At 42.4% G+C, this 15,115-nt stretch overlaps 1 protein-coding gene across 1 annotated transcript in view; it reads left to right on the top strand.

Annotated features, from left to right (window-relative positions):
• slc30a2 (solute carrier family 30 member 2) overlaps positions 1–15,115 on the top strand; it is a 69,201-nt gene that overhangs the window by 28,382 nt on the left and 25,704 nt on the right. The window contains exons 2-3 of the mRNA XM_067983775.1: positions 2,758–2,966; positions 6,133–6,279. Coding sequence (XP_067839876.1) covers positions 2,758–2,966; positions 6,133–6,279 — 356 coding nt within the window. The remainder of the gene's footprint in view (positions 1–2,757; positions 2,967–6,132; positions 6,280–15,115) is intronic.

Genomic DNA, 15,115 nt, shown 5'->3' with positions numbered 1-15,115 from the left:
ACCCAGCTTTCTCTGATTCAAAACATTGTTTATTTTTACCAAAATGTGCCACCTCACATTTACTGACATTGAATCCCATCTGCCACTTTTTTGCCCATTCCACCCTGGTATCAATATCCCTTTACAGTTTCCTTTGATCCTCAGAATTACTTACCATGCCTCCTATTTTAGTATTGTCTGCAAATTTGGCCACCACTCCCGCTAGCCTTACATCCAAATTATTTATGTACAAATTGAACAAAATCAGCCCCAGGACAGAACCCTGCAACCTACTTCCAACTACTCTGAGAAACTGGCCTTAAATCCTAGTCTCTGTTTCCTCCCTTCTAACCAGTTTTTAATCCAATTTGCTACCCTTCCCTCTAATTCCGTACCAATCTTTAATCTTCTCCAATAGTCTCCTAGGTGTACCTTGTCAAAGTCCTTGCACACCACATTCTCTGTATTTCCCCCATCCACCATATCTGTCACCTATCTGGGGTTCCGTCGATCTTCTTCCGAAGTTACGGAGGCCAATTGGCAGAACCCCTGAGGAAATTCCCAGGGGTATACCCAACATTGCGCAGTCAGGAAAATTCATATCCACAGCTAAAACGCCAGAGAACACACTCCCATAGAAACTGGTCCATCATGAAAAATAGCAAAAACACCATCTACCTTTGGAGAAGTGGCATCTGTTCAAAATATGACACCTGTCTTGTTGCAACATGTTGCACAATAAATACAAACCAACAGAATATTTTTTTGGTGGATACATCTAAATCCAGTCTGATCTGAATTGATCTCATTCAGATTCCTTCTTGGATTAAGTGTTCATTCGTAATGGGTAGTCCCACTATGCACGCAAAAAGTAATACTTCTAACCTCTAGCTCAAAGATGCAGAGTATGTTCACATACACAAATCTTTTGAAGGTGGCAGGACAAGTTGATAAGGCTGTTTAAAAAAAGCATATGGGATCCTGGGCTTCATAAATAGAGGCATAGAGTACAAAAGCAAGGATGTTATGCTAAACCTTTATAAATCACTGGTTAGGCCTCAGCTGGAATATTGTGTCCAAATCTAGGCACCATACTTTAGGAAGAAAGTCAAAGCCTTGGGGAGGGTGCAGAGAAGATTTACTGGAATGGTACTGGGGATGAGGGACCTCAGTTATGTGGAGAGACTAGAGAAGCTCGGACTGTTCTCCTTAGAGTGGAGAAAGTTAAGGGGAGATTTAATAGAGATGTTCAAAATTATGAAGGGTTTTGATGGTGTAAAGGAGAAGAAATGTTTATACGCAGCAAGTTGTTATGATCTGGAATGTACTGCCTGAAAGGGTGGTGGAAGCAAATTCAATAATAACTTTCAAAAGGGAATTGGATAAATAATTGAAAAGAAAAAATTTGCAAGGCTATAGGGAAAGAACAGGGGAGTAGGACTAGTTGAATAGTTCTTTCAAAGAGCCAGCACAGGCGCAATGGGCGGATGATTTTATGATGCTATTGTACCCCCATACATTGTATTCACTATTGCATGTGGTGACAGGGATGAGCACTCAAAACAAATTTTGAATATCAAGCAAATACAGACTGACATTTAAATAAACCCACTTGAATTTGGGTCAATTCAGTCCTATCTAATTGTGCAGAGGGAATATTTACCTTTTGTAGATGTTTCTGTAACATTTTTAAAGTTGTATCACAAAGGTTCTTTCAGGTCTGGTGTTGCCAGAGCAAGTCTCAGCAGAATGATTCTGGTAGATGAGGTTTCTTCTAAATATTATGACTGATACTATTCAATGATTCTGAGTCACTAGTATCGAGCATACAAAATAGCCTCCTCCAAGCTACATCTGCCTCATACCACTAGTACTAAGCTAATATGTTGTTGCGGGGGGGAGCTCCTCTGAGTTACTCCCCATTTTGGGGCAGTAAAAAGAGCAGAATGAGTTCTTTAAGGATACTGCCTCAAATCCACCCTAAAACGACTGCACCTACATTCCTCCAAAAAAACTACCAGTCCCCTTTAAAACCCACTAGAAATGTTTATCATCCCATGTAAATGAGTCAAGTGGGTGAGGCCAGCTCCTTCAACTTACTCCCATCCATCGTAGCCCTAAACCCCAAAATTTCAGAATTTAGGGGGTAATTTTAACCTAACCCACCTGATTGGATTGGCCACCAGATTGCCCTTCAGTATCTTCTCCAATTGTCGTAATTCACGTGCAAGTCTTGGCAAGCTACCTGATTACAGGGGGCAACACTGCCAATCCCAATCCTGTCCCTCCCCTCACCATGTCCATATGTGCACTTCCACTAGAGGTTGCTTGATAGTGATTAGGAGCAGGGACGTTGGTGGATTTTCCCCTCCAAAATCCTGGGGTACCGTGACCAATTGTAACACACTGCACATGAATCTGGTTACACAACCTGCCATCATGAGGTAGCTTACTTTTCAGTAAACCCCCACTCACCTAGAAATCTCCCATTTATGTAGATTTGTAGGTAAATTTGCAAGTATGCATATGCAGAGTAGATAGTATGTAAGTTGATGGATATCTGTCATATAGTACAATCTACTATTTTATGGAAACAACACGTTAAGCACACACACCTTTTAATTTGCTTGAAAATCTGAACTGATGAACAAATGTAGAGCTAAACAAGTATTTGAAATTATTTTATGTAAATTCATATCAAAGATTTAAATTTTTTGATCGATATGATTATCTCAGTTAATCAATTACAATAACCTGTTTGCTTCCTTTGCATTGCAGCCCCTTTTCCAGGTCTAAAGATGTCTACCCAAATTACCCATTTGACAATGGGAACAGTGCCAACTCCATTGAATTGGGGAGATATGTAAGTCAACACTGCCACAGCAGATCTACATCAGACATTGAAAACAGAGTAAAACTGCACGCGAGAAGGAAACTCTATGTTGCTGCTATTGTTTGCCTGATATTTATGGTTGGAGAAGTTATAGGTGAGTATGATGTACATGTTGTAAAATTAGGCTCTCCGTTTTATTCAATTTTCCACACTATCTTCCAAAAATATGCTCATCCTTTCATTGGCATCATTTGCTGGTGGGCTCCAGAACCATGATAAAGTATCCCAGGATATCTGTATCAGTGCCATTCAATGAATGGCTGAAACCTCCTTCATGTGAGGAAAATTCACCGCCAGAGATTCACCCCTAGACTTATTCACCTCCATGACTAGGAAAAATCAGAAGCATCCACCAATAGTACACTTAGTCACGCATAATAGATTGCTATGGAAAGTAGATACATATTCACCACTAGACTGTCAGGAATTGGACCCACCCTTACTATAGCCATAGAGAAAATCGCATACTATTTCCATGGTCTCAACATGCTCAGTAACCATCATGCTTTACATAGAATTCAAACATTTCTGTCAGTATTTATTCTTTTTATCCTTAATTCTGTTCCTATCCTGATACTTATCTTTTCTTAAAGGTGCTAATAAACACAGCATTATCAAGGGCACGGTGGCACAGTGGTTATGTTCCTGGACTTGTAATCATAGAAAGTTACAGCACAGATGGAGGCCATTCGGCCCATCATGTCCGTGATGGCTGAAAAAGAGCTATCCAGCTTAATCCCACTTTCCAGCACTTGGTCCGCAACCCTGTAGGTTATGGCACTTCAAGTGCTCATCCAAGTATTTCGGCCTCTACCACCCTTTCAGGCAGTGAGTTCCAGACCCCCACCACCCTCTGAGTGAAAAAATTTCTCCTCGGCTCCCCTCTAATCCTTTTACCAATTACTTTAAATCTTTGCCCCGTGGTCACTGACCCCTCTGCTAAGGGAAACAGGTCCTCATTATCCACTCTATCTAGTGCCATCATAATTTTATATACCTCAATTAAATCTCCCCTCATCCTCCTTTGTTCCAATCTATTCTCATGGCTAAAATTTTCTAGCCCTGGCAATATCTTCGTAAATCTCCTCTGTACCCTCTCTAGTGCAATCACATCTTTCCTGTAATGTGACCAGAACTGTACGCAGTACTCAAGCTGTGGCCTAACCAATGTTTTATACAGTTCTAGCATAACCTCCCTGCTCTTATATTCTATACCTCAGCTAATAAAGGAAAGTATCCCATATGCCTTTTTAACCACCTTAGCTACCTGTCCTACTACCTTCAGGGATCTGTGGACATGCACTGCAAGGTCCCTTTGTTCCTCTATACCTCTCAGTATCCTCCCATTTATTGTATTCCCTTGCCTTATTTGCCCTCCCCAAATGCATTACCTCACACTTCTCTGGATTGAATTCCAGAGGACTGGACTAATGATCCAGCAAATGTGAGTTCTATTCCCAACATGGCAGTTTGAGAATTTGAATTCAGTTTAATAAAAAAAAAATCTGGAATAAAAAGCTGGTACCAGTAAAAGTGATGATGAAGCTGTCAGATTGTTGTAAAAGAAATAGTTCACTAATGTCCTTCAGGGAAGGAAACCTGCCGTCCTTACCTGGTCTGGTCTATGTGTGACTCCAGACCCACATCAACATGGCTGACTCTTAACCGCACTAGCAAACCAGTCAGTTGTATCAAGCCACTACAAAGAATAACAAGAATAAAACCAGAATGACCACTCATCATCGAATCAGGACACGACTAAGGCACACCTAGCCCAGCCAATCCTGCAAAGTCTTCCTCACTAACATTTGGTTATTGGTGCCAAAATTGGGAGAGCTGTCCCACAGACTAGTCAAGCAACAGCCTGACATAGTCATACTCACAAAAGCATGCGTCCCAGACACCTCCATCACCATCCCTGAATATGGCCTATCCTGCAAAGGCTATAGGCCCTGACAACATCCCAACTGCAGTACTCAAGATTTGTGCTCCAGAACTAGCCACGCCTCTACCAAGCTGTTCCAGTACAGCTGCAACACTGGCATCTACCCGACAATGTGGAAAACTGCCCAGGTATGTGCTGTCCACAAAAAGCAGGATAAATCCAACCCGGCCAATTACACCTATATCGGCCTACTCTTAATCATCGGCAAATGACGGAAGGAAGCATCAACAATGCTATCAAGCAACATTAACCAATAGAACCATGTGGTATTTTCATCATGTGCGACATTTTTTGACACAAATGGCATTATTGCAATGCACGTGTTGTCCTTGTGGTGCATGTTGATACACAGTGGGGAAAAAGCTTGCTTAACAACTTTACTGGGAAGTTGATACCCCTTTAATCCTTTATGTGCTATGGATGAAGTAACTTAAATGGGCACTGTCAGGCTGTGGGAGCCACTGATGAGTGCATTCATTATGTAACCTGCTTTCCAATTTCGGGCAAAATTTTAATCTTACAAAGAGCAGATATCTCTTTAATATGCTCTTAAATTCAAAGGAAATTAACATCATGAGGATTACTTTCTTTAAACAAGGTAGCAGAACATAATATTAAAAAGTTATTAAAATATACAATCAGTTTCACTATGTGAGTGCTCAATAGCACAATGTTTCCATTAAGCAAAAGCAATTTTAAAAGATTTTTTTTTAACATGGATGATGAATCCTGTTAAATGAACTCATTTTGCCCTTAATTAATATCTGCACATAGTTACAACATACCAGTTTAAAATGGTTTAAAAGAACATTCTTTCTTGGCTCTGCTAAAAATAAACAAATGTTAAATAAATGTCGCATGATTTTTCCTAAATGGCAGGCTCTGTGATAAACCCTTTGCAGATTGGGAATGACAGTGGCTGAAAATTGATCCACTGTGAGCTACTGTGTGTGGTGTGTGATGATGTGAAGTGAAGAGCTTTGTAGATCTTTAAATCTCTTGCTGAAAGGTTGGAGGTTTACACTGATTGTAAAAGGGTACGTTTTGCTTGCAGATGTTTTTTTCCAGAAGTCATTTCATTTGCACTTTGAAGCTTTTAGCACCTTCAGTATTTTGATTTGACCCTATTGCAGATGCAATGCCTCCGCAAAGAATGATTCACTTATTGCGATTCCTAATTTAATGGCTGTCTCATTAATACAGAAATCCTAGCTAATACACTCACGATAATACAAGTCCTGCGATTACATGGCCTATGTATGGCTTTCTAAATGATATTTAATAAAGCATTTATCATATTTGTTTTCCCTTTCAGGTGGCTACTTTGCTCACAGTTTGGCCATCATGACAGACGCAGCGCATTTACTGACGGACTTTGGCAGTATGCTAGTTAGTCTCTTTTCCCTTTGGATTTCCACACGTCCTGCCACAAAAACAATGAATTTTGGTTGGCATAGGTCAGGTAGGAGAATTTTCCTTCATTGTAAATTTAGAAGTGGGTGGATATTTGCAAAGTCTTTAAGTAGACAAGTAATGAAATAGAAGAACAAATATCAGGTTTGATGAAATTCTCCTCTTGTTTCTACTTAGCAGAATTAATTTAATATAATAGTATCTCAAACAATATGTGAGTTGCTTATCTATATATTTCCCCAAAATTGTGCTGGAGCTACTTTCTTATATTGGCAGTTTTTATTGAATTTTATTGATTTTTTTTTGTGGTGAAAAATTTACATCACCATATTTATGTTTATACTTTTGACCAAATACCTGTTCCTTAAAATCGTGTCTTTAGAGGACATCATCCTGGATCAAATACTTTGGCTTAAGACTTTTACTGAAAACACCAAATGCTGTTTTCAGAAATATAGGTTTGCATTACTATTGTGGATAATGTGATGTGTTTTTAATATAGTTGTCACATTTGTACTAGCTGTTAACATTTATGGGGTGTTTAGATTATTACTAAAAGAACTTTGCACAAATGTAAAATTGGATCTTCTTATCAATACATATTTCATTCTGAACGAACAACATGGGTTGTTGACTGCAGGAGCACATTTTAGATGTGTGGTTTTATAAGCAGATAAATTGATCCTATTTAAAATATGTATAATATGTAAAATAAAACAATGAATGGTACTTAAGGAGAATCTTGCAAGATTGCCACTGCCCTGGTTTGATGGCAGTTACCTGTCAAAAAGGAAGTAAAATTGTAGAGATATGTGTAGACCTTTTGTTTTTATACGATGAAGGAACAACAGAAAGGGTCTTTTGAAGTGTGAGCAGATAGGTCCACAGAATCCAAAATCAAAATGTTACCTTTAGATTTGAAATTTTTAGGCAGTCCATGTTTACCTGAATCCATTCCAATTTATTGAACTCCACCCCCAAAATAATCAAGATGAAAATATATGTTGAGAACACCTTTAACAGTGGAATAGGACACTGGGGCAGAGAGTTTCCTTCCACTATAAGTAACATTTTGGATATGCACAGCATACTATAAAACCTTAGGATTTAAAAACACTTAATAATTATTTCAGCTATCAGCCTTGACTCAGTAGTGGCAGTCTCACCTCTGAGTTACTAAGTCGTGGGCTTAACTCCTCCTTGAAACATCACCAAAAACAGAATATCTGATCATTTATCTCATTGCTGTTTGTGGAACCTTGCTGTGTGCATATTGGGTGCCATGTTTTCTCTACATTACAACAGTGACTACACTTCAAAAGTAATTTATTGGCTGTGCAGCACTTTGGGATATCCTGAGGTTGTGAAAGACACTATATAGGTTCTTTCTTTTCTTGTTGAATAATGGTGGATGGTGGTGGACAATTAAACAACTAACAGGAGGAGGAGACTCTGTAAACATCCCCATCCTCAATGATGGCAGAGTGCAGCACGTGAGTACAAAAGACAAGGCTGAAGTGTTTACAACCATCTTCAGCCAGAAGTGCCAAGTAGATGATCCATCTCGACCTCCTCCCGATTTCACCACCATCGCAGAAGCCAGTCTTCAGCCAATTCGATTCACTCCACATATCATCAAGAAACGGCCGAGTGCACTGGATACAGCAAAGGCTATGGGCCCCGACAACATCCCAGCTGTAGTGCTGAAGACTTGAGCTCCAGAACTAGCCACACCTCTAGCCAAACTATTCCAATACAGCTACAACACTGGCATCTACCCGACAATGTGGAAAATTGCCCAGGTATGCCCTGTCCCCAAAAAGCAGCACAAATCCAATCCGGCCAATTACCGTCCCATCAGACTACTCTCAATCATCAACAAAGTGATGGAAGGTGTCGTCGACAATGCTATCAAGCGACACTTACTCACCAATAACCTGCTCACTGATGCTCAGTTTGGGTTCCGCCAGGACCACTCAGCTCCAGACCTCATTACAGCCTTGGTCCAAACATGGACAAAAGAGCTGAATTCCAGAGGTGAGGTGAGAGTGACTGCCCTTGACATCAAGGCAGCATTTGACCGAGTGTGGCACCAAGGAGCCCTAGTAAAATTGAAGTCAATGGGAATCAGGGGGAAAACTCTCCAATGGCTGGAGTCATACCTAAAACAAAGGAAGATGGTAGTGTTTGTTGGAGGCCAATCATCTCAGTCCCAGCACATTGCTGCAGGAGTTCCCCAGGGCAGTGTCCTAGGCCCAACTATCTTCAGCTGCTTCATCGATCATAAATGTTTATAAAAAAACACTGAAATGTAAATATACTCCACAACTAATGTTTATTAAAAAAAAACTGAAATGGCTTTATGGTCTTATGCTCCCTCCATCATAAGGTCAGAAATGGGGATGTTCGCTGATGATTGCACAGTGTTCAGTTCCATTCGCAACCCCTCAGATAATGAAGCAGTCCATGCCCGCATGCAGCAAGACCTGGACAACATCCAGGCTTGGGCTGACAAGTGGCAAGTAACATTCGTGCCAGACAAGTGACAGGCAATGACGATCTCCAACAAGAGAGAGTCTAACCACCTCCCCTTGACATTCAACGACATTACCATTGCCGAATCCCCCACCATCAACATCCTGGGGGTCACCATTGACCAAAAACTTAACTGGACCAGCCACATAAATACTGTGGCTACAAGAGCACGTCAGAGGCTGGGTATTCTGCGGTGAGTAACTCACCACCTAACTGCCCAAAGCCTTTCTGCCATCTACAAGGCACAAGTCAGGAGCGTGATGGAATACTCTCCACTTGCCTGAATGAGTGCAGCTCCAACAACACAAGAAGCTCGACACCCATCCAGGACAAAGCAGCCTGCTTGATTGGCACCCCATCCACCACCAGCGCACCGTGGCTGCAGTGTGTACCATCCACAGGATGCACTGCAGCAACTCGCCAAGGTTTCTTCGACAGCACCTCCCAAACCCGCGACCTCTACCAAGTCACACACCATCCCAACTGGTCATCGCTGGGTCAAAATCCTGGAACTCCCGACCTAACAGCACTTGGGAAAACCTTCACCTCACAGACTGCAGCGGTTCAAGAAGGCGGCTCACTGCCACCTTCTCGAGGGCAATTAGGGATGGGGAATAAATGCTGGCCTTGCCAGCGACACCCACATCCCATGAACAAATTAAAAAAAACTGACCGGTGCTGTGTTGTCAAGCCTTAAATATTTCAAATCTCTGTATCTCATGAACATTTATGATTGTCTGCTCACAGCCTGAGCAGACTCCTTAGGGGCCTTAGATGTTCTGTCTCACAACACTCCTTTATACAACAGAAGGTGGAAGGCACAATTGCAGTGGAGCTCAGTAATCCCTTGCACATAGCAATTCAAAGTCCAACGCGCAATGAGTACTGCCAGCAAAAACAATATGCTAGTTCATTTGCAAATTCCCGACCCTGGTAAGGAGGTGGATGGGGCATACTGATACTGTATGGGGGTGCTCAGATAGTTGCTGTCATCTTCCTAAATGTGTTCTGCTTATAGGACATGGCTGCTCTTAGGCACAGATGGAGAACCAGGGCAGGCAGGCAGAGCAGCTATGCTTAAGCAGCTCGCCCAGTATGAGGAGATGGCCCTCACCATTTTTGGCTGAGAATCTGTCGAAGGGATTGGCAAAGGTGAGTTTGGTGCCACCACACAACAAATATCATCCATTTATTATTATCCTTTCCACACTCTCTTTCTTAATGCTTCCCAGTGGGGCTTCATGTGCTAAGCAGCTGTCTGATGCGCAAAGTGCCTTACAATCTTATGTCTCTTTGAAGGCATTACCTTGGGGTCCATCAGAAATCTTCTTTTTCTCTTCCTATAGGTTCTTCCCAAGATGAGGCAGGAACAAGTGGCACCATAGAGCCTGGCACATCACAGCAGCTTGTGTAAAGCACTGCATCTGCCCCAGCACCAGCACCAGCACTAGCATAGCTAATGGCACCCTGGAGAATTTAGGGAGTAAGTTCAAGGAAGGTGCACTGGGAGCACTAGTTTTGAGGAGCAGGTGGAAGTGGAAGTGACAGCACAGGAAAAAGATCTGGCCAGTCTGTAAACCCATGTCAGATATAGGGACAAGGGATTGTTATCCTACTGGGACTGCCTTCATATGGAGCAAGAGGCATTTTCCACATCACTTGAGCCCTCTATGAGTAACAGCTGGTGGACAATGTGCAGTAGTGCCCCTCTGACATCACTGCAGCCCTACGGGAGGGATTTACTCAAGTGCAGAGCACCATGGAGCAAGTGGTATCTTCATGACTGTGACATTCCGTTGTGCATAGTTAGATGGAGGCAGAACTGGTTTTATGTATAAATATAACGTAATATAATATGCTCTGTATAAATCTAAAACTAAGATGGCTGCCTGGCTCCAACATATCTGGCTTCCAGGAGATGGCCTTTGTTTTCAACTTCCATACAGTAGAACATACAATCTGGAACTGGGACTGTTAAAGGAAACATTAATCCATTAATATGCATTTTTCTTGTGTCTACCTGGAATTCATGACACATTGCAGGAATTCCAAAGGATAATGGTACATTTAAGACTCTAGTGTAGAGGTCTATGTAGACAGAGAGAGAGAGAGAGAGAGAAAGACTGATCACAAAACCATGGGAACCATGGTGCTCCTGGGTGAAACAGGACCAAAACTGAGTGAAATATGTTACAGGCTGTTGATAAAGAGACCCTCACTACATTCACTAGTGTCAGAAGCAGAATGTAGTCATAAAAGATTAGACCATTTTTTTGCTGTTGTGCAACATCTTGTACTGTTCTGTATGTGCCCTACTTGTTTAATTTCTGTAAATAAATCTAGTCAGTTAATTATTTACTGAGCCCAGCTTGAGCGTGGTGTGTTAATAATACCCACTTCCAGAGCAGCTAGGAGTGAAATAAGGTGCAGTGGGTACTAGCGATCTAGGATTGTGCAAGACTTAAAGGTTACAAGGTCTCTGCAGGGGCAGGAAACCAGAAGGCTGCAGCTTTTTGTTCATAGAGGATATGAGGTCTGTTTATGGGAAATAAAGCAAGACCTTGAAAGAGGGATCAACTCATTAAAATACCCTAAAATTTGCATTATACCAGCGGTAGCAAGTTGTGAGAAATACTCATCCCATCTCAATGACCATCGGCAGGGGAGCCAAAGCATGGAAAAAAACCACAAATGTCAAACATATTTCTCTCTTGAATGTGATCGTGTCACTGAGATCTTGGGCACCCACTTGCGAGTCTGTCGCTGCCAGATTTGACAGACAGACTGATTGGGAGGAGTTTCACTGACATCAGAGAAACCCTACGAGCTGCCTCCTTGCAGGTCTCCAGTCCTGCACGGTGGTGCCCAGGACCAGGACATAGCTGGAGGAGGGTCTGGTGAGATGCCCTTCTCTCATGGTACCCACACATCCACTCACTCCAGCCAGGCTCCTTAAAGGAATGAGGAAGTACCAGAAGAGTGGGCAGGCTCTGGTAGCTACTATGTTGTCCAATGTGGCTCCAGGTGTTGCAGCGATATCACATGATGGTACAACCAGAGATTTACTGCTACTAGCATTCCAACAGGCCACAGCACCCAACAGCAGACTGCCACCACAGTTGCTCCTCTCACTCTGGGAGCACTTCATTGCTGTCTTAGGTTATGGAGTAGGAGAAACACATCTTATAAGATCACCAAAGGGAAACACAGGTATAGGGCTTAGACATATTTGCAATGCTAATAGCACTAAATAAAAGGACAGTGTTTGTTGGGTAGGGTCATGGTAGGGTAGTATGTGCTGGGAGGGGCTGAAAGATGGCACTTTAGCTCATGTGGAGACAATGTGTGGCATGTTCTTGGAGCTACAAATATAATATACAGTATATGAGTCATTTAAGATGACAAGTGGTAAGTGTAACATGCTTGCGAGGAACAGGTGACTTTGTACCTATGGTTCCCAAAGCTCTCCACCACTGGGGTTTTCCTTGCATCATGTTTGGGTCTGGTGTGGACTAATTGGTAGAGATTGATTGCTGTGATTAGTCAACAACTCGATTATCATATCATGCGACTACTAGGATGGTAGAAGGGGAACTAGATTGACCTTGGTCTGCTTTTGTATAGCAATTCTTATGTTCCTATGTGCATTGGAAAAACAAAGTTTTTCAATGGCAGGATGTGTTCATTCCCAGAAGCAGTTCTCAATCGCTGAGTTCCACGTTAGTCTCCCAGCTAATACATCAGGTGTCTCCATGTCTTCCTCCTCCTATTTCTCATCCTTTTCTTGTGGACATGCAGCCACATGGGCTTTCTCCTCCTCATGCTGCATGGTCACATTCTTTGAATGGTAAAGTTGTGCACCATGCACCAGTGATGATTTTGGAGACTGACTACTGCAGAGCACCATGTAGTCCAAACATTGCTTAAGAATCCTTGTGGTGTGCTCCACAAAAACTCCTGCGGTGGTATGGGCCTTGTTGTATCTGCGTCCTGTTGAAATGTAAGGGTTTCTGATTGGGACCGTTGGCCATGGTTGTAATGGGTTACCCTGGTCACACAACAGCCATAACTTTCATTTTCTCAGGACCTTCATGACGCAGGCACTGTGAACTGCTGCAGAATAAAAGCATCATAACTGCTCCCCAGATAACAAACAATAAAATCCAGAATGATATTTTTGCAGTCTGAAACTATCTGAACCTTTATGTTCTGGTAGCCTCTCCTGTTCATATATGCATTCAGGTCTGCGGAGCCCAGAGAGCCACATGAATTTCATTTGTAATGATCTGGGCTCTTGGAAAGCTTGCTAGGTGGTAAAAGTTCCATGTCCTCACCCCTTGGTGTCTCCTTTCCACTGAGCAAGTGATAAAGGTGTTTCTTCTGGGAAACAGCATATGTCACTTGCTTTTTACAGGTATGAACTGCAGACTAGTTTACTGACAGAGATCTCATGCAGTGGCCTGGAAGCATCCTGTTGCATAGAAGCTCAATGCCATTTTGACTTGCACAGCTATGGAACAGCCTTCCCCCAGTCATTGAGATTATCAGTAAATCAGAGCAGAACGCATAGGTCGGTCACTGTCTTGGCAATGAACAGCAGGCGGTGAATGCACGTCTTCTCTGACATATTTAAGTATGAGTGGCATGGTCTGTAAAGGCAGCTCTTTGGGTATTGATATATTCACTCCTATCACTTGAGGTGCTTTTGGACCTGAAGATTTTGTCCCCTGATAAACTGATCCTTCTCATCTAATTTACAAAGCACTAAGGGTACATCCATCATCCCAAAGTTTTTAGGTACAACTTATACTGCAACAGTAATTGGCAAGACCAGTAAGGTGTGAGTTAACAAACTGAAGGCTTCAGCAAAAAGGCAGAAATATAGCGGAAAAGAATGCAAAATGTTAATGTTCACTAACCAAAAAACTAGACCTTTCTTTAAGAAACACACCAAAGTAGCCAGGCCATTTAGCTGTCATGTGCCCATTGTATTTTGAGAAGTGTACACTATTGGTGGAGCATCACCTGAAGTTGTGAAATTCTGTATGTGACCTAATTTGCATAAATATTCCACTTAAATGAAGCTGGCGTATGCCAGCAGCACAGTCTGGTTGAACACTCCAAAGTTGCATTTTGGAAATGCTGTTAATTAGGCATTCACGGTTGGACACCCAATATTACAACCCATAACTGGTTCACTGGCAGAGCCTCGTAAAATGTACCCAATGGGTCAACTGCAGGTAGATAAATAAAAAACCTTTACCAAAGTTTAACTCCGACCCAAGCATAGAATTGCAATCTGTCGAATCAATTTCCATTTGCACCTCTACAGAATTCCTTGCCCAAGCATAAAATGCTCCCCAACCATTTTATTTTTAGTGGACAGTGCTGAATTTACTCAAGGGTGCTGCCGAACTTCCACCTTAACTCCGATGGGAGCCTGGTGGAATCCACCTGAAAATAGCAGGGATCTGGTTTGTGCCAACTCCAGAAGCTCGCAGTCGGACTTGAAAGTGGCAAAATCTCTGCCCATCCCTTACAAGGATAATGATGCCGACGGGATGGGGACTCTTTGCACTGGGAGTTCCTACCCCCACAGCTCAGTAAGGACCCTGCCTATTGCCTGAGGCCAGTATTCCAAGAGAGATGGGGCATAGCAGCCTACAGATGGGCACAAGTAGGGGTGGGGGAGTGTGGGGGAGGAGGAGAGATTCAGGCAAGTGGAGGAACTGGATTGTAGAAGGGGCTAAATGCTAGATGGGGTTTCGGGGGCACGGCCTGGGCAGCCCCATGTAATGGTGGGCAGGTGCTATATGTTCCGATTGCAATGGACAGATGGGCACCAGAAATGTTCTATATTGGCACAGGTGTCCACTGGCTCCATGCAGATGTGGTCCCCTCCACCTCCGGCAGGGTAAACACTGGAGATCGCCCATGAGTATGATCCCATGTAACTCCTGGGACCGCAATCTGTAGATTTTCAGGGCCAATTAACCCAACATCACCTTTCAATGGGAGACAATTGCACGTTTACAGATCCAAACAGTGTTTGTGTAAAGTATACTTTTCTTTAAAGTATGTTAATTTTCATTTAGATTGCATTGCTGAATTTTGATTTAATGGGTCATGTGACACCAATACCCAAATTGTTATTTTTAGCTGCTGCTTACAAGTACCCTGATCTAAGCACTACATTTTTTGGTAAACCAGCTCTGCATACATCATGATTCTAATTGTACCATAGACTAAGAAAACTGAAGACGCTTTGTTTTTTACGTCACCAAACTCGCATTCACTGTGGCAATGTTTGTTGGCAGTGTGACAATACAAATGAGCAAATTGCCCATCAG

This window comes from Heptranchias perlo, chromosome 5 (assembly GCF_035084215.1).
Source record: "Heptranchias perlo isolate sHepPer1 chromosome 5, sHepPer1.hap1, whole genome shotgun sequence".
Classification (NCBI taxonomy): domain Eukaryota; kingdom Metazoa; phylum Chordata; class Chondrichthyes; order Hexanchiformes; family Hexanchidae; genus Heptranchias; species Heptranchias perlo.
Note: the sequence above shows the minus strand (reverse complement) of the source record. Positions and strands in the feature narration are given on the sequence as shown.